General features: G+C 39.1%; 1 protein-coding gene across 1 annotated transcript in view; it reads right to left on the minus strand.

Annotated features, from left to right (window-relative positions):
• The window catches only part of LOC122867985 (IgGFc-binding protein), a 34,033-nt gene extending 11,851 nt beyond the window's left edge, over positions 1–22,182 (minus strand). Inside the window, exons 1-31 of the mRNA XM_044179481.1 lie at positions 22,151–22,182; positions 21,505–21,573; positions 21,343–21,366; positions 20,098–20,213; positions 19,399–19,677; positions 19,205–19,300; positions 18,899–19,064; positions 18,156–18,556; positions 17,489–18,065; positions 16,814–17,397; positions 16,051–16,603; positions 15,361–15,959; positions 14,751–14,908; positions 13,972–14,372; positions 13,664–13,860; positions 12,653–13,048; positions 12,251–12,534; positions 11,680–11,957; positions 10,887–11,006; positions 9,865–10,049; positions 9,594–9,754; positions 8,765–9,016; positions 8,518–8,677; positions 8,334–8,436; positions 8,147–8,236; positions 2,708–2,776; positions 2,527–2,550; positions 2,137–2,252; positions 1,562–1,840; positions 1,082–1,177; positions 760–925 (exon numbers count right to left, since the gene is read on the minus strand). Coding sequence (XP_044035416.1) covers positions 760–925; positions 1,082–1,177; positions 1,562–1,840; positions 2,137–2,252; positions 2,527–2,550; positions 2,708–2,776; positions 8,147–8,236; positions 8,334–8,436; positions 8,518–8,677; positions 8,765–9,016; positions 9,594–9,754; positions 9,865–10,049; positions 10,887–11,006; positions 11,680–11,957; positions 12,251–12,534; positions 12,653–13,048; positions 13,664–13,860; positions 13,972–14,372; positions 14,751–14,908; positions 15,361–15,959; positions 16,051–16,603; positions 16,814–17,397; positions 17,489–18,065; positions 18,156–18,556; positions 18,899–19,064; positions 19,205–19,300; positions 19,399–19,677; positions 20,098–20,213; positions 21,343–21,366; positions 21,505–21,550 — 6,976 coding nt within the window. The 5' untranslated portion in view covers positions 21,551–21,573; positions 22,151–22,182. The remainder of the gene's footprint in view (positions 1–759; positions 926–1,081; positions 1,178–1,561; positions 1,841–2,136; positions 2,253–2,526; positions 2,551–2,707; positions 2,777–8,146; positions 8,237–8,333; positions 8,437–8,517; positions 8,678–8,764; positions 9,017–9,593; positions 9,755–9,864; positions 10,050–10,886; positions 11,007–11,679; positions 11,958–12,250; positions 12,535–12,652; positions 13,049–13,663; positions 13,861–13,971; positions 14,373–14,750; positions 14,909–15,360; positions 15,960–16,050; positions 16,604–16,813; positions 17,398–17,488; positions 18,066–18,155; positions 18,557–18,898; positions 19,065–19,204; positions 19,301–19,398; positions 19,678–20,097; positions 20,214–21,342; positions 21,367–21,504; positions 21,574–22,150) is intronic.
• Positions 22,183–24,467: the final 2,285 nt, after the last annotated feature.

Below are 24,467 nucleotides of genomic sequence, written 5' to 3' on the forward strand. Positions count from 1 at the left end.
GGGAGGACATCCACTACAAGGCCAGGCGCCAGATAGCCTGATTCTCTTCAGACATCACATTTCTTTAGGTGACGCTTTTATCCAAAGCGACTTACAATAAGTGCATTCAACCATGAATCATGCAAGTACATCAACTTTATCAAATTTGTTGAACTGCTTCAAGTGCTACATTTAGAAACAATAAGAGATATGAGTTTTCAGTCTCAGATGGAAGATATGCCACCAGCGAATTTGAGAAGTGAGTGAACATACCAGTTAATGAAGAAGGTCAGCAGTATGCCACTAGAAATCACATCAAGCAGGATGACCGAGACATACATTTCTTTGCTAGCCTACTCGCAGTGTAATCCACCTTGCTGCAAGCAGCAGCAGCTGCAAAAGAAACCTCAGTGTAGTGGGGTTTATGGTTGACCAGAGGAGGACGACACTACTCATAAAGAGCATTGTTATTGTGCCTGTATAAAGTTCTGTTATCACTGTTTGGATTGTTGTCAAGTTTAGATTAGACATTCTGAGTTTACCAACCACATTTATCTAGCCTATGCTACAGTGCCACATGCTGGTAGTTGCAATGTGTTATACTGCCACTAAACACTCATTGGCTCACCAGCTAGTATAAGTTTTATATGTTTTGTGCCAGTGGGCTGTTTGTGAGAAAGCCTTTCTGTCGGTCCAAAGCCACTGCCACTGTAAGGCACAGTAGTGATGTTGCCCCAGAAGAAGCACACAATAGTGATCACCCTCTGTATCTGATCTTACCATTGAAAGTGCAACCTCTTAATCCGTGGTCTGTCTGGAAGGCCCAGCAACCGGGAACATTGACATTGCTCCTCAGGCGGAAATTTGAGTTACTGCCTGTTGCAGAGCTAGAGAATGATCCAGGGATGGTGAAATGGTGAGTGGAGTTTATTGTATCGTAGCCAGCCTGCAAATACAAGTGATACATTCATTTAATTAGAATTAGTGAGGGTGTTTTTCTTATGAAAAACTAGTATGTAGGCTGTACAAAACATTATCAATTTTGGTATCATATTTAGTCATAGCAACTAAATATACATATCATAACTGTAGTGGATCTGACCTGCACATTCTTATTAGTTGAGGCTATTATCCCATAGTTCATCAGCACAAATGAGTACTGGCTGCCAGAGATCAACACGGCTTGGACAGTTGTGCGCTGGAAAAGATGAAATCATTATATATGTACTGCCATGCTCTACTGTGTATATACTGCAATTCAGAAACACTTTGTTACAACACTGTCTCTGTATGAAGCACCATGTGAAAAATGCAGCATTTTGTGTCACAACATGTATGTGTCATGCTATTAAATGCATTATGTACAGACTCTGGGGCAACAGGTGTCATTTTTTTGCCCCAGAATGAATGTTCAAAGAAAATGAATTTAATTTGCAATGTCATCACCTCAATCATTTATAACACTTCAAACTAAATGCACTTTAAGGACATTGGTTTTTGCATTAAACCTTTATATATTTCATTGTATTTTCACCATTCAGGAGGTCCTGTTTTTGGCTGACACTGGATTAAATTGACTTACTGTTCCTGAATTTGAATAGTAGGCCACCTCATACCATGTTGCAACAAAGACCCAGTTGGCATTGAAGTTCATGCTTGGAAAGTAGGCATTAATGTCCTGTGTAGCTTGTTGGAGGACACTGCCACTGGTGTATTGGTTGTAGTAGACCTGACCAATTTGCCTGTTGTCAAGATCTGTCCAGAATGGAGCGATGAAGTCTCTGGTTCCATGTAGTGGGAACCTTTGAGGTGTATGTGCATTCAGTGGACTGTCAAATGTCAAGTGTCCATTGTGATTGACCTGGAATTAAATGAGAAGATACAATAGTTTTTAGTAGTACAGATTTTGCACCAGGACCAGTGTTCTGTAATATTGTTCAATATTGCAAAATACAGACAACCACCCTTTATAGTGATCAGTCATTTCGTATATGAAGTTTTTAAAAAATCTAAATATTGCATATGCAGTTTTACAAAATGTGATTTATGATTTATATTTTTATGACTTTGTATTGGATGTGATTTGTGAAAATTAATTTAATTGCAAAATATTTTCACGGCCTACATGAAATACATACATTAGTAAATTTAACATACATAAATCTGATTATATGTCCGTCCAAAATAGACAAACGGTCGTTGCAGGTTAATCCGTGGAGAACTTCCATCATCTGATCGAGAGCTTTCGGTTCCAGATATTGGGTAGAGGGGTCCTAGAAAGCACAGGTAGGTCACAAAAAATGTAACACAAATATAGTATATCGGTCTAGAATAGGGCTAGGCAATGGTCAGTATTCTACAAACCTTTTATCCACATACAGTACATATTTGATTTCCAGGAAAAGGGAAACATTTAATTCACCCTCACCCAAAATAAACATTAAATTTAATTAATCTTTACACAGGACATGTATGAGTGATTGTATGACTGACATATTGACTGATGAAAATCAAATGTCAAAGAGGCTTCAATAGATGTGAACTTACTTACAACCTGAGGAGTCACCATACCTGTAAATGAAACAAAGAAGCAAAAATGTTCATTATTTTCCAAAACCAAACAAGATTTCATTTCCAAAACAATCCAGCAATTTAGGATGATTAGTTAGACAGAATTAAAAATAAACTAACCAAAATATAATAAAATTAGATAAATTAAATTACTTACTTATCATCCCCAAAAGCAGAACAAACAGCATGATTTGACTTGCCATTCTGTCAGACTCCCAAATCAAATCTGCTGATCAAACATAATTAACTTTGTTGACATTAACAAAGTATTGTTATGTTATTTAAGAGTTAAATATAGTCAGCATAGTTCAAGTAGGAAATACATTTTGACTTCTTTAAAATAATCACCTGTTGTATGCTGTCAGTTTCCCTCTCATCCATTTGAGACTGCAGGGCTGAAACAAGGCTTTAAAAGCTGGCACAGTACCATAAACCTGATTGCTAGATACAGAAGTACAAATTTGTTTAATCATTTATGTGTGTGTGTGTGGGTGTGGGTGGGTGGGGTCATAACAAATTAACTAAACATTTTTAACCATGTTCAGCATAAACATAGGAAGATGTTATCTTAATCTTAATGCTCTACCAAATGTTTGAGCCTTTAACAAAAAGGTATTTCTAAAAACCACTTTATGGTATAGTGGAATGACGTCAGTCAGTATTGTGGTCAGTAGCTTTGCAGTAACTTTTACTGCCACAGAAATGGGATATATTGCAGTCTGTCCAATGATTCACTGCTGAAACTCATGAATCATTCACATAATATTAGTGATGGGAAATACTCACTTTCAGTGATAAGACTGAAGGACAAATTGTTCTTCCTTGTGGGTAATATGGCAAATCACATATTTAACTTTTCAGTGTTGCAAGATCAATCAACCTATAGAGATGTGAAACTATTTTTTAACTTTGACAAAGTTCAACTATCATTGCATGCTGATGCAGTTTTAAGTGCAGAGTGATTTAAAAGCACTGTATTATCATAATACAATAACATAAGTTGAAAGCAGACATAATAATAATAATAATCTGAAGGTTTATCGCAAACACATTTCTGGTCTCTGCAAGTTTTAAATATCACAGAAAAATCACTTGAAATATATGGCTGTCATTATCATTTGCCCCAGAAGATACTCGGCAGTAATGTTGAGTATGCATGATTTGTAGTGAATTAGCTAAAACATGCAAAAGCACTGGTGTTGAACTAACTATGTGCCCTGCTCATTTAAACTTGTGTTTAAATCAAGTCTGCCAGTACTGCTCTATCCTTGGTCATAAAACACACCACCTGCAGTGAGTCCACTTGTCATCTGTGCTGTCCGAGCTGTGTTACTTTCCCTAGTAACTTTCTTGGCCCAATGTATTTACATATATGCTTATAAATAGTCGTTGACCTAATTTCTTACCTATTTGCTTTACCAAAAGCTTGATGTTCCAGGTAACAGGCATTAGTGTTTGGCCACACCTTTGCTAGCAACACTAATGTCCTCTGTGTTTATGTGATGACTTTCCCAAGAGACAAGCTGGATTTGAAAAGCTGTGGCTGCCAATATTATAGCTTCTATGAGTCACATCCAAGTAAATCATGTACCAAGTCAGAATACATACGCAATTCGCCTGTAGATCATGGAATCTGTTCTCAAAACTCATGGAGATCCATGCTAGCTGACATGATGGCAAGTTTCTGAATGCTTGGTGCATTTTTGGAACAGGTTGGAAAATAAAAGCCTCGAAATGTGACAAAGCCTGGAAAATCAGGCAGAAAGGTTTTCCATTCATTGCATGAAACATAGCTCTTTCCTCTCTGTTAATCATGTCCTGTGCTCCACCTCATGTTTGCACTTAGCTGTACTTTTGCCTGTACCTGTAATCACAGTGAAGCAATTCCAGTGCATTATGGGAAGGTACATTGAAGCACACCATAACAACCAACTTTTGTTAAGTTACAAGGTGCTGGCATATGATTGGTCCTTGGGAGTGGTTGTTGCAGTTTAATCTAATTGAACAAATTCCGAATTTGTTTATTCATTTATAATCATGAAACATCAGTGAAATCACTGATGTTGTAACAGTGATGATGTCAAGCTGGTGGAAAAATACTAATTCCTAGATACCAAAAAATTGTACTTTGAGGCAACTGCACATACTCTGTGTTTAAGTGCAAAAAACAATTTCCTTCCTGAGGATGTGTGATTGCCTAACATGGAAACCTAAAAGTGGCCTTTAAGAACATGCTTGACGGCCTTGTTAAACTGGCAAACAAGATTTTAAATAATATGGCTCATACGTACCGTGATGATGCACTGTAGAACAGTTATCATTGATACAATTTGCATCTTGTGTAAAAGTAGGCTATTCTTATTATGTCACGTCTGTTACATTCTTTTGTTTTATTACCTTGAATGTTTTATAGATTATTTAATGTTTTTATCATTTTGTTATTTTATGGTCTTTTCGTTTTCACTGTTTTTTATGGTTGTCTTTATTATACTAGTTTTACAATTATCTACTGAAGTAGTCGTTTGTAAGATGTTTGATGTGGGTGTGTGCACTTATGGCGCAGTTAAAATAACCTTGATAAGACCTGGATTTCCAGCTACAAACAGTTCTTTGTAATGCAGGAAGAAAAGGAGAAAAACAACTGGAGTAGATAAGAGAGGATTTTATAGATTTCCTAGTGTTAGCCAAGCCAAGCCTTGTCTTGTTCTCAAATACTCCACTTATTTCCTGCAAGATTTGATTCAAAAGAAGAAATCACAACATTCGACTGTTCCCATAAGTAATAGTCAATATTAGTTCATGATTTAAATTAAATAAAAAAATAACAAAGTGAATGGTACAGAGATGGTTCACCATCAGGGAACAATAAAAATATGTTATTCAGCTAACCTTGGTTTTAGGATGATTAGGGTCAGCCATTTTAACAGATGAGACAGGAATGAGATGTGAAGTTAGGGAATAAGGGGGTAACAATGTGGGAACCCTTTTAACTAACGGGTACTACAGGGGACAGTATGACCATTACTGAGCAACAAAGCTGGAAGTTTCTATGTAACATTTTGTAAATCTGCTGTGATTTGATTCAAAAATATCATATACTATTTACCTACTCTGGAGGGGTACAGATGATAACAAAATGAGGATAGGCAAACTACATAGTTCCTAAATAACGACAGGGTACATTTGTGTTTTTACTTTGGAACAAAGAGAAGTCCAGGGAAAAGAGTATTGTCAGGAACATACTGCCAGCCTATAGCCTATATGTTACTGTGTATCTTGTAACGTAGGCCTACTTGCAGTATGGGGTAGAAAATTGTACTTACAGGGGACTTCAGAAGCCTGAGGTGGTACAGGTTTATGTGGATTTACACAGGGTGCTGTTCATTGTTGTTATGGAGTACAGCTTTTATATGATGAGGCAGTTGTAGAAGATGATTAGTTTTATGTCCCGTTACAGTGTAATTGTCATGAACAGTAAAGGACACAAAAACTACAGTCAATGAAAAACTTTAGTGAGAGTCATTGTCAAGAAAAAAGTAAAATATGATATTACAAGCTATGGGTCTTTTCATAACTTTCAAACTCAGCTCGTCACTTCTAAAGGTAAACAAACTTCAAACACTTGCATCCAAAACTTAGCAGACCAAATGCTAAAAACAAAGGCAATAGCTACACAAAACTTCTATAGTGCCCCTTAACAAAAGCTCCATGGAAGAATCATGCTCATATTAGAATGGGTAGTTAAAAAATACGTACAGTTCTTCTAAAAGGTGGGGTATGTGATTCTAATACATGTCTTTTTGTCAAATTCAGCGAATATCTCCGCACGGTCCGCTAGCTGTCCGTTCAGTGTTTGTACACAGCCCTGGCTCTGTAAATGGGAAACAAACAAAGTGGCTCGGAGCCACACAACACTATTCCAGCCATGATTTGTGTGTCAGGTAACGTAATATGATTTGCCCACGGACATTCAGCTTACTTTCTAGTTTGCCAAGATATGCTGTTGTTGTGATGTTAGTTATAGTAGCAGGAGAGTTGTGAGTATCGCTGTCTGGAGCTGCTGTGCTGGCTCTTGGAAACGCCTCGTCCTCTCTGACTATTAGCTTCACAGCAGCAACTGTAGGGACAGTTTGCTAACCCACAACCTAGCTAATGTTAGTTACATTACTTGCTGTGTTGTTGTTCGCTCACTATCATGGTATCTGTCATGGTATTGGATTTCTCCAGAATCGCATACCCCACCTTTTAAAGGCAGAATAAGTAGGATTTTCCGAAAAAATAAACAATGTATAGAATGAAAATAATCCTTCTCAATCATCACTTATGATCCTCTAGAAGTGTGTGGTGGTGTCTGCATCTGCAGAGACCCTGCCTTCTGCCTGTATTCATATTTTGCTCTGTTCTGGACATTTCTGTGCATCAACCTTTGGGCAGTGGATGCGTCGACAATTGCAGACAGGAAAATCAATGTAAATCAATGAACCAAGACTGTTTCAATAAAAAACAAAAACAAACTTGTTGTGCTCATTTCCTGTCTGTTGTGTACTATCTGCCCCAACAGGCCTCTAGTCAATTTAGAAAATACAGTAATTGCTTAAAAGGTTGAATTTTTGCCACAATGGAAGCAGGATGTGGATTTGGCCAGGACTACACACACACACACACACACACACACACACACACACACACACACACACACACACACTGAGATGCTTCTGTTTTCATCCCACTGCTCTGCTGAAAGAGACTTGAGCTCCCCTCTACTATGTACAATAGAAAAAAGGTTCATCCTTATCCACTTTAATGTGTAGGCTGGACTGGGATTCTGTACAGAAGGTCCTAGGCAACAAATGAGGCCCCTACTCCATACATAAAAATACTTTACTCATTATACAATTACTTCTCATATGACATAGATTTAATGATAAGAATCACCACAAAGAAATAAAGGATACAACTGAACACATGATAAATGATAAACATTATACACAGTGAATACAACAAAAGGCAAGTGACTTTGCACATTGCTGTCCCCTACTGTTGTGAAGCAAAATTACTTCTATTTTTAACCTGACCACAAATACAATACACAACTCAAGGACAAGGCTTCTCAAATAGAAATACAACCCAAAAGCAAATGTGCAGTATGCTGAGTGATTTCCTGAGGATTCATATTTCACACATTTTCATCATCACCAATGAAATATTGATTTAATGCTAATAAAAATCAATGCAAAAGCCCAGAGGATACAACTATACTAAATAAAAAGAGGAGATGAGCAGACATAATTTCATGAAAACATAGCCAAATGTGTATCTGATCTTATGCTGCCCTCTAAAGAAAAACTACCATAACTTTAGACGACAAGCCCTCACTGAGAGGAACAAAAATCAGGAAAGATTTACAGGATGCATTTTCAAATATTCTGTAATATCTATAACTTTTTCAGGCCTGCACCATCACATTCCACTTATTTTTAACTGACCATTCTTATATGTATGTAAAGTGATTAAACTACTACTAACTGATTAATATGTCGTGGTGTAACATGTATATATTTTGTTTAATGTATGTGTGCCTATCTTTGATCTCTTTAGGTCAGAGTTTTGGCAATCAGCAAACTGACTAGCAGGGTCACCACTGAGGTCAACTGGCCTGAAGCACTGCTCGTTTTCATCATTTTGTCTGTAAGAGAAGAACCAAAATTTACATAAAATGTATTGATTGAGCTTTATGTCATCTACAAAAGTACAAAAGTTATGAAAAGGTAAGAGAGCTTTACCTCTGCCATTTGGCTTCAGGAGTAGTGGTCCTAGTGAGATGGCTGCAGTGTCATGGTAGGATACGTCTCTCGCAACTCGCCTGTGGTAACCCGGATAGCAATGCTGCAAGAAAACAACATTAGAGGCTTCTGCTGATGCAGCTGTTGATAATGTTTTTTTAATAATCTTGGTAATCTAACTTACAGCTGAGCAGTTGTTGTGTTTTAAAAGACACAGGTGGACCTGGCAGTGCAGGTAGATGGATGAAAAGTTGGTAAAGGTGAACATCCTGAAGGAGAATCGGGCCACTGTGGAGATGCCGTTCTGAACCAGCTCTACTGTACCATCTGCTGAATTAGGACACCTGAAAGACAGGGAAAATTGTAGAAGTTACAATGTTATCAGGTGGACTGTAAACTAAGACAAGGTGAAGTTGCAATAGCTCCTTTACTCTGCACTAATGAGATCCCAGCGGACAGGGTAGTTGGCGATGTTGACTGGCGTGGCCCAACAAGAGTCCAGAATGGTGGAGATCTGCCGTTCATCGACTCCTTCTGTTCGCACCTCCACATACAACCTCTGGTCTATTTCCATTTCTATGTTTCTGTCACTGGTCAGGGGGAAGTGGAAGCCAGCGTCCTGGTAGGGGATCATCCTCATATGATACTGTCCATAGCCAGATGGAAGCTTCTTCCTCACAACGCTACAAAAAAACAACACATAATGTGACTACACTTGACAAGGAACAATTCACTGGTAGGTTTTTGGTAACTTCCAAGCTCAAGAGTTACTCATTAATAAAGATTTAACAGTGTATACAATTTACATAAAATGTGGTGGGAATCTTTGATGTATTCACATTTCACCTACAGAACATACTCCCCTGAATTTCTTTTTGTATTATAGGTTTGAATGGTAAGTTTATTAGTGAAGGTTCAGAATGCAGGTAATGGGCAACTACACAACATTTTTGACAACCAAGGGCACCTATTTTCAATCTTTGTCATTGTCATTACTGTGTTGTACTGTATTGTCATCATAGAGCACCAGTGCCTTAGAAAATAAGTACTCATAAAAGGTCTGAGGTGCAGATGTAGCACTGTGTAATATACTGTTATTGGAATACGTAAATATTGAAACCCTACTTGCATTACATATGCTGTGACATATCACTATAGACAGATGTTAACTATAAAAAGGACTGGTGGTAATTTTGATTTAGTTAGCAACAAGCCGAGTAATCGATCAAATAAAATGTGCAGAGGAGATGGTATTGTCACCTCTCTACAGGGTTGATGCCCACATCCATAGACAGGGCCTGGGCCAGAGGGTATTCACAGCTGAAACGCAGATGAATGTTCCTCTGGCGGCTGATTAGACCTTCATGGGGATCCACGGCGCCATGGATGGTGTTCTCATAGATGAAATGGGTTCCATTGCTCTTAAAATTGAAATTGAGTTCATTATATTTGTAATATGTCTTATAGAGAGCATTTACATCTAAAATATTATTCAGTCTGTGTTGATAACATTATAGTCTATGTACTGTACCCTGAGAGTTGTCCCGCACAGCTGGTCCTCATTGTTGAAGTGGAACACCAGTCGTCCATTCTGGAGAGTCCCATTGCAGGAGTCTTCTTGGAGGTGGAGGGCACTAGAGTGGAAGCCAGCTTCAAACAGCTGGCAGCGCGACAGAGACATGGTGCCTGAACTACTGACACAAGTGATGGACGAGTCTATGAAGGGGAGATAGAAATAAGAAATGGTTTCTGTAGTTTTTGTATAGCTAATCTCATTATTTAAAGCACTAATCAATATTTTTATATTAGCAGTGGATACTATTTGAAAGGTTGCAGTGACAAACCCTCAGAGAATAGAGTTGTGAAGTGGGATGTTACTTAATATAGAAACATGGGACTCACAGATATTGTAACAATCCTATAGGTTTATATTTGACCAACAGTTTAAATTATTTTAATATTGTTTTGCAACAATCAGAGTGGCTGAATTAATTCAAAATTGACCCAGAATTTAAAAGTTAATTAATTTAAGCTTCCACTCACTGTTAGCGGCGCACAAACTTAAGCTTGGTGATGGGATATTTTTTGCCGAAATGTACCTTGGGAGTTTTTATGCACACACGCTTGTACCTTTGACTTTCTATCAAAGAACTAGATTCCGCAGTTGTTAGTCATTTGTTCTGATGATTTAACCTGAAGGGTTTCATGCCGTTCCAAGCCATAGAACTGCTTCAACTGTGAGGCACGTAACATTGTCAATGGGAAAAATGAATTGGACTTTTACCTCGGGAACCTGCCCGAAATAGCTCCTCCCACTTTGCAACTCTATTATCACCCAACTCAACAGTTCCCCTCCACTCTGTGGAGCACTTTAGTGTCTTTCAGCTCATTGTTTTAGTTTTACAGCCCACAACTTTGCAAGATTTCACTAACAAAAATTTCACTAACAATGCCACTGTACTCAAGAAATGTTTACTACTCATCTTACAAATAACCATTGTCACTTCAGTGATCTAAAAAGCAAAACAGTGTGTTAAGAGAAGCTGCCCTCACCGTAGCTCTCATTGTTGGGCCGATGGTGGTGCTCATCACAGAAGCAGCCGTACACACCGTCCTTCTCACCACACCATTCATAATCTGTGCAGTCCAGCTGTTCACAGGGGTCTGACTCAGCTGGAGAAATAAAGGGGAAAGGGTGAGACAAGCTGTTATGAAACTGAAACAAAACAAGTAACAGAATATACCTTTTTCCGCAAGTAGGACAAATGGCGAGCTCTATTAACCTAAAGATTTATTTTCTCATTCATTATATTGGCTGTCCATTAGTCCAGGGCAAGGTTATTATCTTTAACGAAAATTAATGAAATAACGAAAACTAAATGTGAAAAAACATTTTCATTTACTGAAATAAAAAATAAAAACAAGGCTTTACAAAAAACGATAACTAACTGAAACTGTATCAAACTAAAATTAGAGAGAATTAGAGAGTCCTTTTTGTCTTTGTCAATTTATTTCATACTACACAAGCCTAGTATTTCGGGTGGATATGAAATCTATCTTGCAGTTTTTTAGCTGTGTTAATTTTCCGCCGTCAGCACCTCACGGTCAGTGACGTGTTGCCTCTGGCAAATACCCCATATTTCAAATAAAAACTAAAACAAACAAAAACTTAAGCTAAAACTAAGCATTTTCAAAAACTAAAAACTAAACTAAATTAGCAAGCCCACTTTAAAAACGAATTAAAACTAAACTGAAATTGAAAACAAAAAGTCAAAATGAAATAAAAATAAAAACTGAACAATGAAAAATGCAAAACTATAATAACCTTGGTCCAGTGCAAACATACCACATTGCAAAGCTGTGCGCCAATCAGGGATGTTCAACCCCAAAACAGAGCAGGTTCTTTGATAGGCTGAGACTGCAGAACACAGCATGCCATTGGCTGGAGTGTAGAGGCAGAGATCGTAGACACAGGATCTGAAAAATGGCTGGGGGTCAGAGTGCAGGTGACAGGCATTGAATGGGCCGCTGGTATTGGTGATGACACCACAGAGCTCAGAGTATTCTTCCACAAAGGGACAGTTGTCCAACCCATCACCACTCCTTTCATCGGTGGACCCACATCTAGAAAAGACAAGATACATTTAACACTTGGGCAGAATTTGTTTACCTTGCCACAACCTGTTTTTCTGTATTATGTGTACTGTTGTCACTGGGACATAAGCGTGGACAACTGCAAATGTATTGCACTGTTGTGTAAAATCTTTTAAAATTTGTGTTAAAAAATGTTTGGTGGTCAAGCTGAACAACACTATATTTTCTTTATGTAGTGAAAGATTGTCAACTGACAATGATGATATTTAGATGCCACTTTGTGTGTGGAATACCCTACATAAGTTATTTTTACAACAGCTCACCCTGGTTGGCTTGAGGGTGCCTTCCAGCTGTGTCCAAAGTCATTGTCATTTTGTGCCGATGTTCCATTGGGCAAGACTTTGTCATCTGCAGAGTCACTGTTGAAGTTTCCACACATCCCGGTGACTCTGTTTTGACGGTTTTGGCCGATTCTCACCAGTAACGTACTCTGGCCATCAAACTGGACTATCAAGTCAATGGCATTGACTACTGTGTAGCTTCCCTGCCCCACAACCTGAGCTAAGGTTCCTGCAGTGGTGGGAAGAGATACCTCAATTCCATTTACCTGGAGGGATGAGAGATTAGAGAGAGACAGACAAGAGGTGGGGAGGCACTTGTTGTAAGCTATGCTGACACCGGACAGATAAAGAAAGTAATATAAAATAAAGTAACAAAGAGTTTACCGTTACTCTTTTGTTGGGTCCAATCCTGATGTATGCACTCTCTGGTTGATTTGAGAGGTATATATCCACTGCTGACACAAATGACACACGGTTGTTGCCACGGTGATTATTTGTGGCTACTACCTGAAACTGTGTTTCATTGGTGCCATGGCTCACACTCTCAGTAATGATGTAAGAGCATGTGCCCTGGAAATGAGCCAGTGCCCCATCAAAGGTGATGTAGTGTGGGTCCCCCCACACAGTGCAAGTAGACAATGCATCAAAACAGCCCAGCTGGCCATTTCTGATGGTGCACTCTTGTGTAGGAGTGCAAGATGCAGCAGAACAGCGCAGGTCATTGGGCGCATGGCACTCACATCTCTGGGAGCAACCTTCTGTCCAGAAGGAGTCACCAGCCTGCAACATGTGAGAAAATGAGAGATGTTAAAAATGATAAAATTGAGCATGTGCTATATTAATAAGACAAAGAGATTTATGAGGGGGAAAAGGAATGGGATAATGAAATTGTTATTGTTCTATGTTGTGTATCACACATCTGTAGTCATGTGATACGCAATTTCTTTACTATAAAACAATAATTACATAGCTACATTGCTTGGAACCAGACTCATCATTCCTTCTTGCCAAGTTTTCACTCAGCCTTGTTACTTGCAGCTTTGCTAAAATGTTTCATGAAATTCAATAGTCAAAAAATCTCCTTTTTAGAAGTACATTGGAGCCAACCTCTCTCAACCCAATCGGCAGCAGCAGATGGCCACACACCCAGAGCATGGTTCTGCTCGAAGTTTCTGCCCATTAAAAGGGAATTTTTGGGTCTCTGTAAATAAAATTATAGAGTACGGTCTAGAACTGCTCTATATGACAAGTGCCCTGAGATAACTTCTGTTATGATTTGGCGCTATGTAAATAAAATTTAATTTAATTGAAATCATAATAGAGACTATCAGATTCATTATTCGGGTATAGTTATACAAATCTAGTGTTTTATTCATTTACAGGCATATGACTTACATTGTAGTAGAAGCCCTCATATTGGCAGCCACAGCTTTCCACAGGGACACACCTTGTCCCACTCCTGACAAAGCCTTCATCACAGAAACATCCCTCAGAGCAAACCTCTTCACAGGTGGCATTAGTGCTGCTGGCACAAGTGTGGCCACAGTTGGTACCACACAAATCATAATGGCTGTTAGCTGGACAGTCAAGTCCTTAATAAGTGAGGAAAGAAATGATAGATGTAAGCCTGTTTGCAGATGCAGTGGGTCAACTCTTACTCTGTTTGTATAGCAGATAAACAACACATCGACTGGTTGACTTACTGCAGGTGGTGTTCTGTCTCCAAGGGTAGATTCGAACATTAGCAGACTGACAGGCACTGACATATGCCTGGATGGCCCTGCACAGAAGATCTTGGCCTCGATTTCCCGACACACAAACATCAAACACACAGTCATTGACATATGGCGCTGAGTCCACCTGCTGATGGCAGAAGCTGAAGGGGCCGTCGGCTGCCTGAATCACCTCACATTGGGCTCTAGCAGGTAAGTCATTGGTGCATTGTGGGCAGGAGGAGCCACACCCATCACTGCAGGTGTAGTTGCCTGCTGCTTTCCAAGCTGTCCCAAACTCATGTGGAGTGGTGACCATCATTCCAGATGGGGTGTGGAACTCATCATTTGGATTTCCATTGAAGTTTCCACAAAGTCCACATGTTTGTCCACTATTGATGATAATAATGAGAGCATAATCCAGCGCCATTATTCAGATCATAAGTTCAATCAGTCAAACAATCTTTATTCGTTTCAAAAGCCAGGCTAAAGAGGTAGGTTATAAGGTTACGTTTAAAGATATCTCCACTCCAACGGCTCAGAGTATTAAAACTAAAGAAGTAAATAACAAAAATAATTTTAAAATCAATATGAAAACTGACAGGCAACCAATGTTGTCCTTTTAAATAGGTGTAATTTTTCTCTCCTTCTGGTCCTAGCCAGCACTCGGGCAGCAGGGTTCCTGAGTTGGCTGGTTCTTGGTAAATGTGTAAAATATTTGAGTAATTACAACGTCAAACCCCTAAAATGTGAGCTGTGGTGGCAGATACCTGTAATTTGAAGGCACAGAGATAGACACTGTACTCCATCCATCGTACGTGACACTCAGGCCAAAATCAGCCCTGACAAATGTGCGAGATCCACTTGCATAGACAGACACACGACCTCCATTCAAGAGAATAGGCAGGTTTTTAGTTATTCCATTTACCTATACCAACGGAAAAACAAAATTGGAAGGACAAGAAATTTTTATGATACCAATATTGATATGTAAGAACTTAACAAATCCGATAGCAATATATTGGCTAATAACATAAATACACATTTCTAACAAGTATTCCTTAAATTAAAAAAAAGATTTGTGACTCAAATATGTACAGAGTGGGATGTTTCATTGTTGAAAAATATACTTATTGGTGCTTTCTGATGAACAAACTACACTGTTTCTAAACTAATCCAGACTTATCTTTAGCATTTCTCTGCTGCTTTCTTACCAATTGGCCGCCATACACCAATACCGATATATTTGCAAGATAATAGAGACCTCAGGCCTGGCTGATTTGGTTGGGCTTTTTATCCCACTATCTGGGGCTTTAAACAATTAGATCTTTTCTTAAGATGAAGAATATCACTAATGTTTCAGAAATGGTTTGCACTCACCTCTACCATACCGCTACTTTCCCTTGAAATACGCACTCGATAGCCCCACACATTCACAAAAACTTCAGCTGTTATTGAAACTGGCAACCCGCTCCATGGCTCATTCTTAGCTTCAACAGAAAATTGGTGGAGACCATCTGTGGCGTTACAAAGGGTCGCCAAAACATAACGGCAGGTTCCCTGGAAGTCATAGGCCTTGCCATCAAAGGTAAGGTAGTGGGGGTCTCCAGAGGCAGAGCAGGTGCCATCAGGTTTGGAATGGCAGCCAAACTCACCCCCCACCACACGACAGGACTCCTGGGGACCACAGGAGTTGGGGATACAGTGGACTGCCCCAGTAGTGCCATTACAGCTACACAAGCTCTGACATTCCTCACCATCCCAGAAGTGTTCGCCACCTTGCCGATAGCGTCCTTGGTGATAGCATCCGCAATCTGTTGGTGGCACGCACTGGTTGCCATTGAGGACAAAGCCATCATCACACTGGCACCCATCCTGGCACACAGTGTCACAGGCGAAAGGAAAGGAAAGGCTGGGGCAGGCGGAAGGACAAGAGGTTCCACAGAGTTCATAATGGCTGTTTAGAGGACAGTTTTGCTCTAGAGAAAAACAGACAGGTTGATTTAAAAAGGTCATTACAAATTTTTATGCCTTATCCAAACTTATTCCGAGAAAAGGGGAAGTGCCTACCACAGCCAGCCGCATTCCTCCAGTGTCCTAGGGCAACACCCTTCTGTTGACACATTAGTGCATAATCTCGTAGGAGCTCACATAGTGCTGATGCTGGATCTCTAGAGGCTCTAAGGATCTCCACACATACATTCACATGCTGCTGTGGGTCCACCATGGCCCAACACTGGGCAAACGGCCCATGCGGTGAGTCAAGAATGCCACAGTACTCACTAGAATTGTAATTTGTTGTAGAATTATGATTTACACTTTCCACGCAGTGTGCAGCGAGGGAGCCATTTCGCCAACTGTCCCCAAAGACCTGAGAGCTGCTGACCAGGATGCCATTGGGTGTGCGGAAGTCGTCATGTGGCTGACCATTGTAATTACCACATAGTCCCCCTAGTGAGCCATTGTAGATACCAGGTGCAGTGACACGCACAAAGTGAGGCCAGACTGTCTGCACAGTTACACCAAAGGAGGTGCGAACAATGATACTGTGAATGCTGCTGTGGTAGATTTGGATTCTATTGGATGCTGAGCTGAAAGGTAGTCTGATGAGCTGACCGTTGACCTAAAGGGCCATTTAAACAGACAATTTTTTTGGGGTGACAAGACTTTCAGTTTACATCAAAAACCTTTCATTTTATGTGTTGCTTAAAACAAGATTGCAACATGCAAGACAGAAATAATTTTAATCTATAGTAAAACATTTCTCTGGTGTCAACACTCATTTTGTCACATTTGTTTTCAACAGCTCTTGAAATATATTTTAGTGACTTACCTGAACTTTGCTGCTACCTGTCATTTCAATGGAAATTTGAGTTCCCTCTGCCTCAAACTTTAGTACCCTGGCAAAACCCTGCTGGCCTCTGGGCACTTTTTCTGCTGTCACCACAAAGTGTGGATGACTAGACAATCCCATCACTTTGGCAAGGGTCAATCGACATGCCCCAGGATACTGATATGTCAGTCCATCAAACGTATAATATGACCCTGGGCCCCTTATCCAGCATGTTGCATAGCTGTTAGGTCTGCATCCTCTTTCTCCTTCCACCACCCTGCAAGACTCTAGTGGACCACAACCATGGGGGCGACAAGTCATGGAGCCATAATTGCAGCTACAATGTCGCCCACAGTTCTCATCTAGTATTACAGTTTCTCCAGAGCGGTAGTAGCGACCCTCAAAGCTGCAGCCACATTCAGCATGCGGGACGCAGACCCCAGCACTGAGGATGTAGCCTGAATTGCAGATGCAGCTCTCCTGGGCAGGGAGAGGGCAGTTGTAGGTAGAATTGGGATTGACACAGGTAGCTGGACATCCTGTCCCTTGGGACTCAAAGTGGCTGTTGGCTGGGCAGGGGATTTCTAGACAAAAGAAAACAATATTGATCTTGACATCATGGACATTTTACCCAAAGGATATTTTGAAATAATGTTAAAAGACTGACAGACATACCACAGAAGCCTTGTCTCCTCCAGCTTGGCAGCTGTATACCATTCTGTTGACACTGACTTGCATACACATTTAGGGCTTGACACAGAATGGGCTGGTACCCTCCTCCTACACACAGATCATACACACAGCTCTCCACAAAGGTCTGTGGGGGAAGTCGTTGATGGCAAGCAGCAAAAGGTCCAGAACTGCTCTGTAGGATACCACAATGGGCAGTACTGCTGTATAAATCTGTCTGAGCCTCAGTGCAGGCAGCACAGTCTAGACCTCCGCATCTGGTCCCGCAACCAGGCTCATTATCCCCTGATGCTTTCCAACTGTTGGCAAAAACCACATCCGAGCTCACGACCTCGCCTCGGCGGGTTCGAAAGTCATCCCTGGGATCATTGTTGAAGTTTCCACACAGGCCACATGTTGCATTCTGGTAGCTGTAGGGCACACTGATCCTGACATAATGGTAGGCGTCATAGGATACCTCCAAGCCAAAGTCAGTACTGATGATCACAGAAAAACCTGACTCATAAACCTGGACAGTGCCATTGCCAAGGGAGATCGGGGTGGCTACAAAGTTTCCATTAACCTGTAAGCACACACGTAAGCAAAGACGTTGTAAAAATATGAACTAAATAAAAAAATTATAGTAAGTGGAGAATTAGTCCTCATAGCTGACCTTAGCCTCACCACGATGTCCCTTGACAAGCTCAATGATTTCATTATAGACATACACTTTGACAAGTCGTGTCCAAGAGACATGAGTGCTGCCCCGGTGCTCGTTCTTGCCCTCTACTCTATAGTAGGGCAGCCCTCCACCACATTGCTCTGAGAGAACGTAAGTGCAGGTGCCCTGGAAGTGAAACACTGTGCCATCGAAGGTATAGTAATGTGGATCACCACTAATGGTGCAGGTGCCTCTCTGCACCGTCTGGCAGGAGAACTGAAAGCCAGTAGGCCGGCAGATTTGGGAAAAGGAGCAGGGTTGGCTGTGGCACTGCAGGCCTGCTGAGGTGCAGGTGCACTTCTGTGCACAGGTACTGTCGCTCCAGAATGAGTCACCCAGCTGCACGGGTTCACCTTTGAAGAAAATAAAAATAAAAGTTCTTTGAAAGGCATAAACCTCAACATACAAACATTTAAACCATTTGACTTTTTAAGTTTTGGGAGGCATTTTTGGCTTTTATTTTTATAACAAACAGTAGAATAGGGATAAGAAATTAGGCGATAGAGAGGAGGATGACATGCAAGAAAGGTCCCCAGCCGCCTTAAACCGGGGACCTTGCATGGTCATGTTCAGCTTCTTAACCAAGATGCCCAAACCATTTGACTTTTGAGAACTACTTTGGCATACCAATACAAATCACAAATTTATAAAATTAAAAGTATAAAATGGTGACCACCCTCTGTTTCTGGTCTTACCATTGAAAGTGCAACCTCTTGATCCATGGTCTGTCCGGAAGGCCCAGCGACCGGGTACATTGACATTGCTGTTCAGGTGGAAATTTGAGTTAATGCCTGTTGCAGTGCTAGAGAATGATCCAGGGATGGTGAAATGGTGAGTGGAATCGATTGTGTCATATCCTGCCTGAAATACATGTCACAAAGAAAAAAATTGTTTAATTTTTTGTGTTTGTACATTGCCATTACTGCATTCAGATTTAAGTAAGCATGGCAACTTCAAAAGACATTTTGTAGTACATTGCATGTGATTTTAATGGCACTAACCTGTACACTTAGAGATGTTAAGGCTATTATCCCATAATTCAACAGCACAAACGAGTACTGGCCACCAGAGATCAAGACTGCTTGGACCGTTGTTTGCTGAAAAAAATTTACTTGTGGTTTTTATAGTAAATATAGCAATAGGTAAAACACATACACATCATATGTAGTTCCCCATTTAGAAGACAATGACTTACTGTTCCTGAATTAGGAAAGTAGGCCACCTCATACCATGTTGCAACAAAGACCCAGTTGGCATTGAAGTTCAACCCTGGGAAGTACTGATTAATGTCTCGTGTAGCTTGTTGGAGAACACTGCCGCTGGTGTATTGGTTATAGTAGATCTGACCATTTTGTCTGTTGTCCAAATCTGTCCAGAATGGAGCGATGATGTCTCTGGATCCATGTAGTGGAAAGATTTGAGGCGTGTAACTGGACCATGGAAAGTCAAAGGTCAGGTGTCCATTGTGGTTCACCTGGGAACAAATACACCAGTTCTTACTAAGAATTAGTAAGCATCGACTACAGTCTTTGACAATGTTATCAAATATCAACATATTTATTGCTACAGTATTTCATAACCATATTATAGAAATAAATAAAATATAGAAATATATTGACTACAACTAACTCCAGCACTTCTTTAATATCTGAAATATTTAAGTAAAGTTGAAGTTAAATATAAAGTAGTTTTTGTTTAATAAAATGTTGCGCTTTATGCTTCTCTAATTCATTTTATTTATTCATTTTGCATATTTAAAACACAGTTCTTGTGTTGGAAGTGATTTGCTAACCAGTGGGTGAAAATTGGATTCTTCCATAAAACATTTAGCAGAATTTTTAAAAGCTTTCAAAAGATATGGATGTTGTAATTTGCTAAAATTATTTTTACATACATAAATCTGATTATACGCCCGTCCAAAAAAAAGAAATGGTCGTTGCAGCAGAATTTGAGGGGAACTGCCATCGTCTGATTGAAAGCTTGTTGTTCCAGCAATTTGGTAGAGAGGTCCTAGAAAGAACAAAAGATTAAAAAAATGGAATGACCATCCATATTGGCCTTGTTGGCAAATGCATATTGGCAAATGTTGCAGTGTTTTTAACATTTAACATTTCTAGATCACCACACCTAACCATTAATATCCATATTTGATCCTATATATGGATATATGTTTTTTGTGTTTTTGTGGACATACTGACCAACCAGAATTGACCTTTTTCACAGCAGACATTTTGGCTTGTCATAGCAGGAGAAGCACAGTTGTTGTACTGTTGTATTGAAAACATTAGAAACGACTGCAATCTGTTTAGCTGAGCCAGTTCCAGGGTCCTGGTCATGTGCATGCAGTCTCACTGTCATGGCTTTCTGGAACATTTTATGGAACTGAGCCATCACCATTTATGAAATTCGTTTCAACTGTACTTATACTTCTATGACAAGTGACGAGTCAAACAAAAGGTCAATGTTAAAGAGCAATTTAACACCACCTGAAGTTTTGTCTGAGTGTACTTTAAGGTGCGTCAGTACACCATGATATCACTGTTGGGTGTAGTTACAGGTGCAGCAGAGTACACTTCGGGCCACATCCCAGGTGCAACCAGAGGGGGGCGGTGAAACACTGTGTTTCAGCCTGTTATTAAGTTACTCTTTAAGTATGAACAGCAACGCAAACCATTGCCTCTGGTGTCAAAGTGTTGTACCTCCCCAATGTAACCTCCACACCTGCTTTTGCTGTGCTATACGAACGTCACACTATTTCTTTAAGAGGCACTGAACACTGGCATGGGATGTAAATTGTTTACTGTTATGACAGAATCCATGTACAATACTTTTGGTTGTGTGCTGTCAGTTTATGGTCACTATTCTTGGTTATTTTCCACATCTGCTTATTGCATGTGAAATTCCTACGTACTATATATATTTCAAAACTTTAAAAGGGACAAATAAATTTAAATTTGACTCGATATTTATTCCTGCTAATAAACAAACAATCATACAGCAGTGGTATTAGCTGTAATTCAGTGGTACTATAATCCTGAAGAAATTGCTTTGAGCTGCTGATTTTGACATGATTGTGTGTTTGGCCTGTTAACAGCATGAACAAATAAAAACAAAAGAGGTTAACTAAGGTTCAACTTACCTGAAGTCTGAGGAGTTACCGTACCTATGAAAACAAATGCATAAACATAATTGGACAAAAATCTAAGACAGTAAACAATAAACAAAAGTCAGTGAATTTCTGTGTATGCATAATAACAAATAAAAGTGAATTTGATAGAATTTGATTTAATTAAATACTCACTTATCATCCCCAAAAGCAGCACAGGCAACATGATTTGACTTGCCATTCTCCAAAAGTCAAAATTCAAATCTGCTGACCAAATATAATGAATGAAATTACAGAAAAAAACAACAACAAAAAACACACACAAAAAAATTGGTATACATGTGCAACATTTTTTATTGATGTAAGCGCAGTAGTCTCTGAGGAAATGGCACAAATGTTAAAAAAAGTCGTATCTTGCAATGTTAAGAAATCCTTTTAAAACAACCTGGATCTGCACCTGAATCCAGATCCGCATCAAATCAAATCACTTGTTAGCTCTGCCTAATTTTCTATGATATTTCATTAATATGTTATTACGTAACACATAACTTGTAACCTGCTAACTGGCAAGTAAACAGGACTGTAAACATCACCTATGTGTCTGAGGTAGTAATGGAAATAAAAATAAAATTTTGACAATGTCAGATGAAGCATTAAAAGAGATGAAACATTTATTTTAGCTGTAAATATTTTGACTACTGCTTCCAATAAAATAAATTCTCAATTAAGTTATTACTATAATTCAACTGGAAATAAGCAACACTTTTATTTAGGGAATATTATCATTATGCAGCACAGCAGTTTGAAATAATATCTTGTTTCTACAAAATAAATGACTTACCTGTTCATATGTGCTTCTTTTGTTCTTATATGTCTCATCTATTTTTGAATGCAGGGCTGCAACAAGGATTTATACAGTAAAAGCTGGCACAGTCCCATGTATCTGTTGTTTGACCAGTTACAGGCATTCAGTTGGATCAAATCTATTTGCTTCCTCATAACAAGTGACCCAAACATTCCATTGTGCATTTGGACTAATTAAGTTTACCAGAATGTGTTCAGCAGAAACACAAAGGAGATGTAATATTAAACCAAAGGCTTCATTACTTACAGTAAGTTGTTAGAACGCTATTTAAATGTCAAGATGCTTGTTAAAAAGGGGGTCTTTATTTACCTGTTATATCACAAAACAATATTGGCCACCATTGTGGAAAAGTATTAACTAACTTCTGCTGCCATAGAAATGGGACTAATCCCCCCTTGAAGAAAATTATCCTGTAATTTTCTCACAAAATTTAGTAAAATAACAAAAACTAAATATTAATTCAGTGTTAACTGCTGAGAACATATGACCTGCTCTTTGTTTTACCTCTGCCAAGAAGGTTCTGTTTTCAGTCTCACATGTTTATTAGTTATCAGGATATCTCAAAGACTACTCAAAGGGCTGGTTTGTCTGGATTACAAAGGAACATATTTTCTCCATCTCCCGTGGTATCTAAATGGTTTTCGTTGTATTTCCCCATGTTTTGAGTTACCCATCTCTGAGACATCTAACATGTTCTGGCCCGACAAGCCTGAGCACATTCTAATTAAATGTATTGTTTGACTTTGTTGTTTTGTTTCTGTTTTGTTTCTGTTCATTTGTTCACCTACTTGCCTGATTTTAAAATGCATACATAAATAGTACAGTGACAAAGTAAAACCTGGCAAAGAAGAGGAATTGTTCATATCAGAATCTTTTAGATTATTGTGAAAAGTTGTTATTACAACTTATCAGGCGATTTATCCACCAGTGACAGATAGTTCCTTGATGCTGGAAAATACTGAACCCTGCAAGTGTAGTTTCTGAATGTGATTGTTATCTATAATTATACAGTATACATGTAAACATGAATTGAATATAAATGTAGTTTATTTATATATCACAATTCATAAAGTTAGGCAATTTAAAATGAACTGCCTTTTCAAGGTCATGTCACAGCATCTCAATAGGATTCAGGCCAGGACTTTGACTAGGCCACTCCAAAGTCTGCAAAAAAAAAAAGAAATCAGGAAGGGGGCAAACACTTAATTTTGTTTTCCCTTAATAATAACAACCTTCATTTAAAAACTGCATTTTGTGTTTACTTGTGTTATCTTTGACTAATATTTAAATTTGTTTGATGATCTGAAACATTAAAGTGTGACAAACATGCAAAAAAATAAGAAATCAGGAAGGGGGCAAACACTTTTGCACACCACTGTATATGCTACAAAAAATATTTCTTGAAATACTGATTCTGAATAGGTTCTGTCACAGACCCAGACATCTCTCACGTAGTGTTTTTGAAAAAAAGACTGTTTAGGTGTGACTGTAACTTATTTCCCTGCCAGTAAATGTTGAAAATATTTGAAGTAGGTGTGTAGCAATATGACACACAAAAATGAAACTGTGGCTTACTGAAAAAACAATGTCCTGCCTAGAAACACTCTGTAAAATGCTTAGCTAAATAAAGACACCTAAAGAACAATGTGACCACTGACTGACATGCTGTGAAAGATGAAGGAGTGGTGGCATGACAATATGGAAGACTTTTCTTATCGACTTGCAGACAGAAAATATATCTCTGTTTCGCCAGACAACCCCAGTTCTTTAAATGCTCTTTTTACCTGTCTCACTGACATTAAGATTTGGATGAGTATTTACCATTATTTTTATTATTTTTAAATAAATGAGCAGAAAACAGAAATTCTACTCATATGTTCAAAAGCAGAAAGGCAGTCAGTGTTTGCTAGCCTGTCCACAGATCTGGGAGTGATTTAAGACTTGGATCTTAATTTTATTAGCCATTTTAACAAGGTCACAAAAACATAATTTTTTCAACTGAGGAACATTGCCAAAATTACACCATTTTTAACAATACTGAATTACTGGTGCATGCTTTTATTACAAGCCACCTAGATTATTGCAACTCTCTTTTGACTGGTCTCCCTAAAAAAGCCCTAGAATATTACAGATAATTCAGAACGCTGCAGCCAGCACTTATCTACAAAGCCTTACATAATCTAGCACCTTCATATATCAATGACTCCCGCTCATTGTCCCACCAAGAAAGGGAATTGCAAGAAGTTTGCAATTCAGTAGTTTGTGTCTTCAGTCCAGAGAAATGCAGGTTACA

Source organism: Siniperca chuatsi, linkage group LG20 (genome assembly GCF_020085105.1).
Source record: "Siniperca chuatsi isolate FFG_IHB_CAS linkage group LG20, ASM2008510v1, whole genome shotgun sequence".
Classification (NCBI taxonomy): domain Eukaryota; kingdom Metazoa; phylum Chordata; class Actinopteri; order Centrarchiformes; family Sinipercidae; genus Siniperca; species Siniperca chuatsi.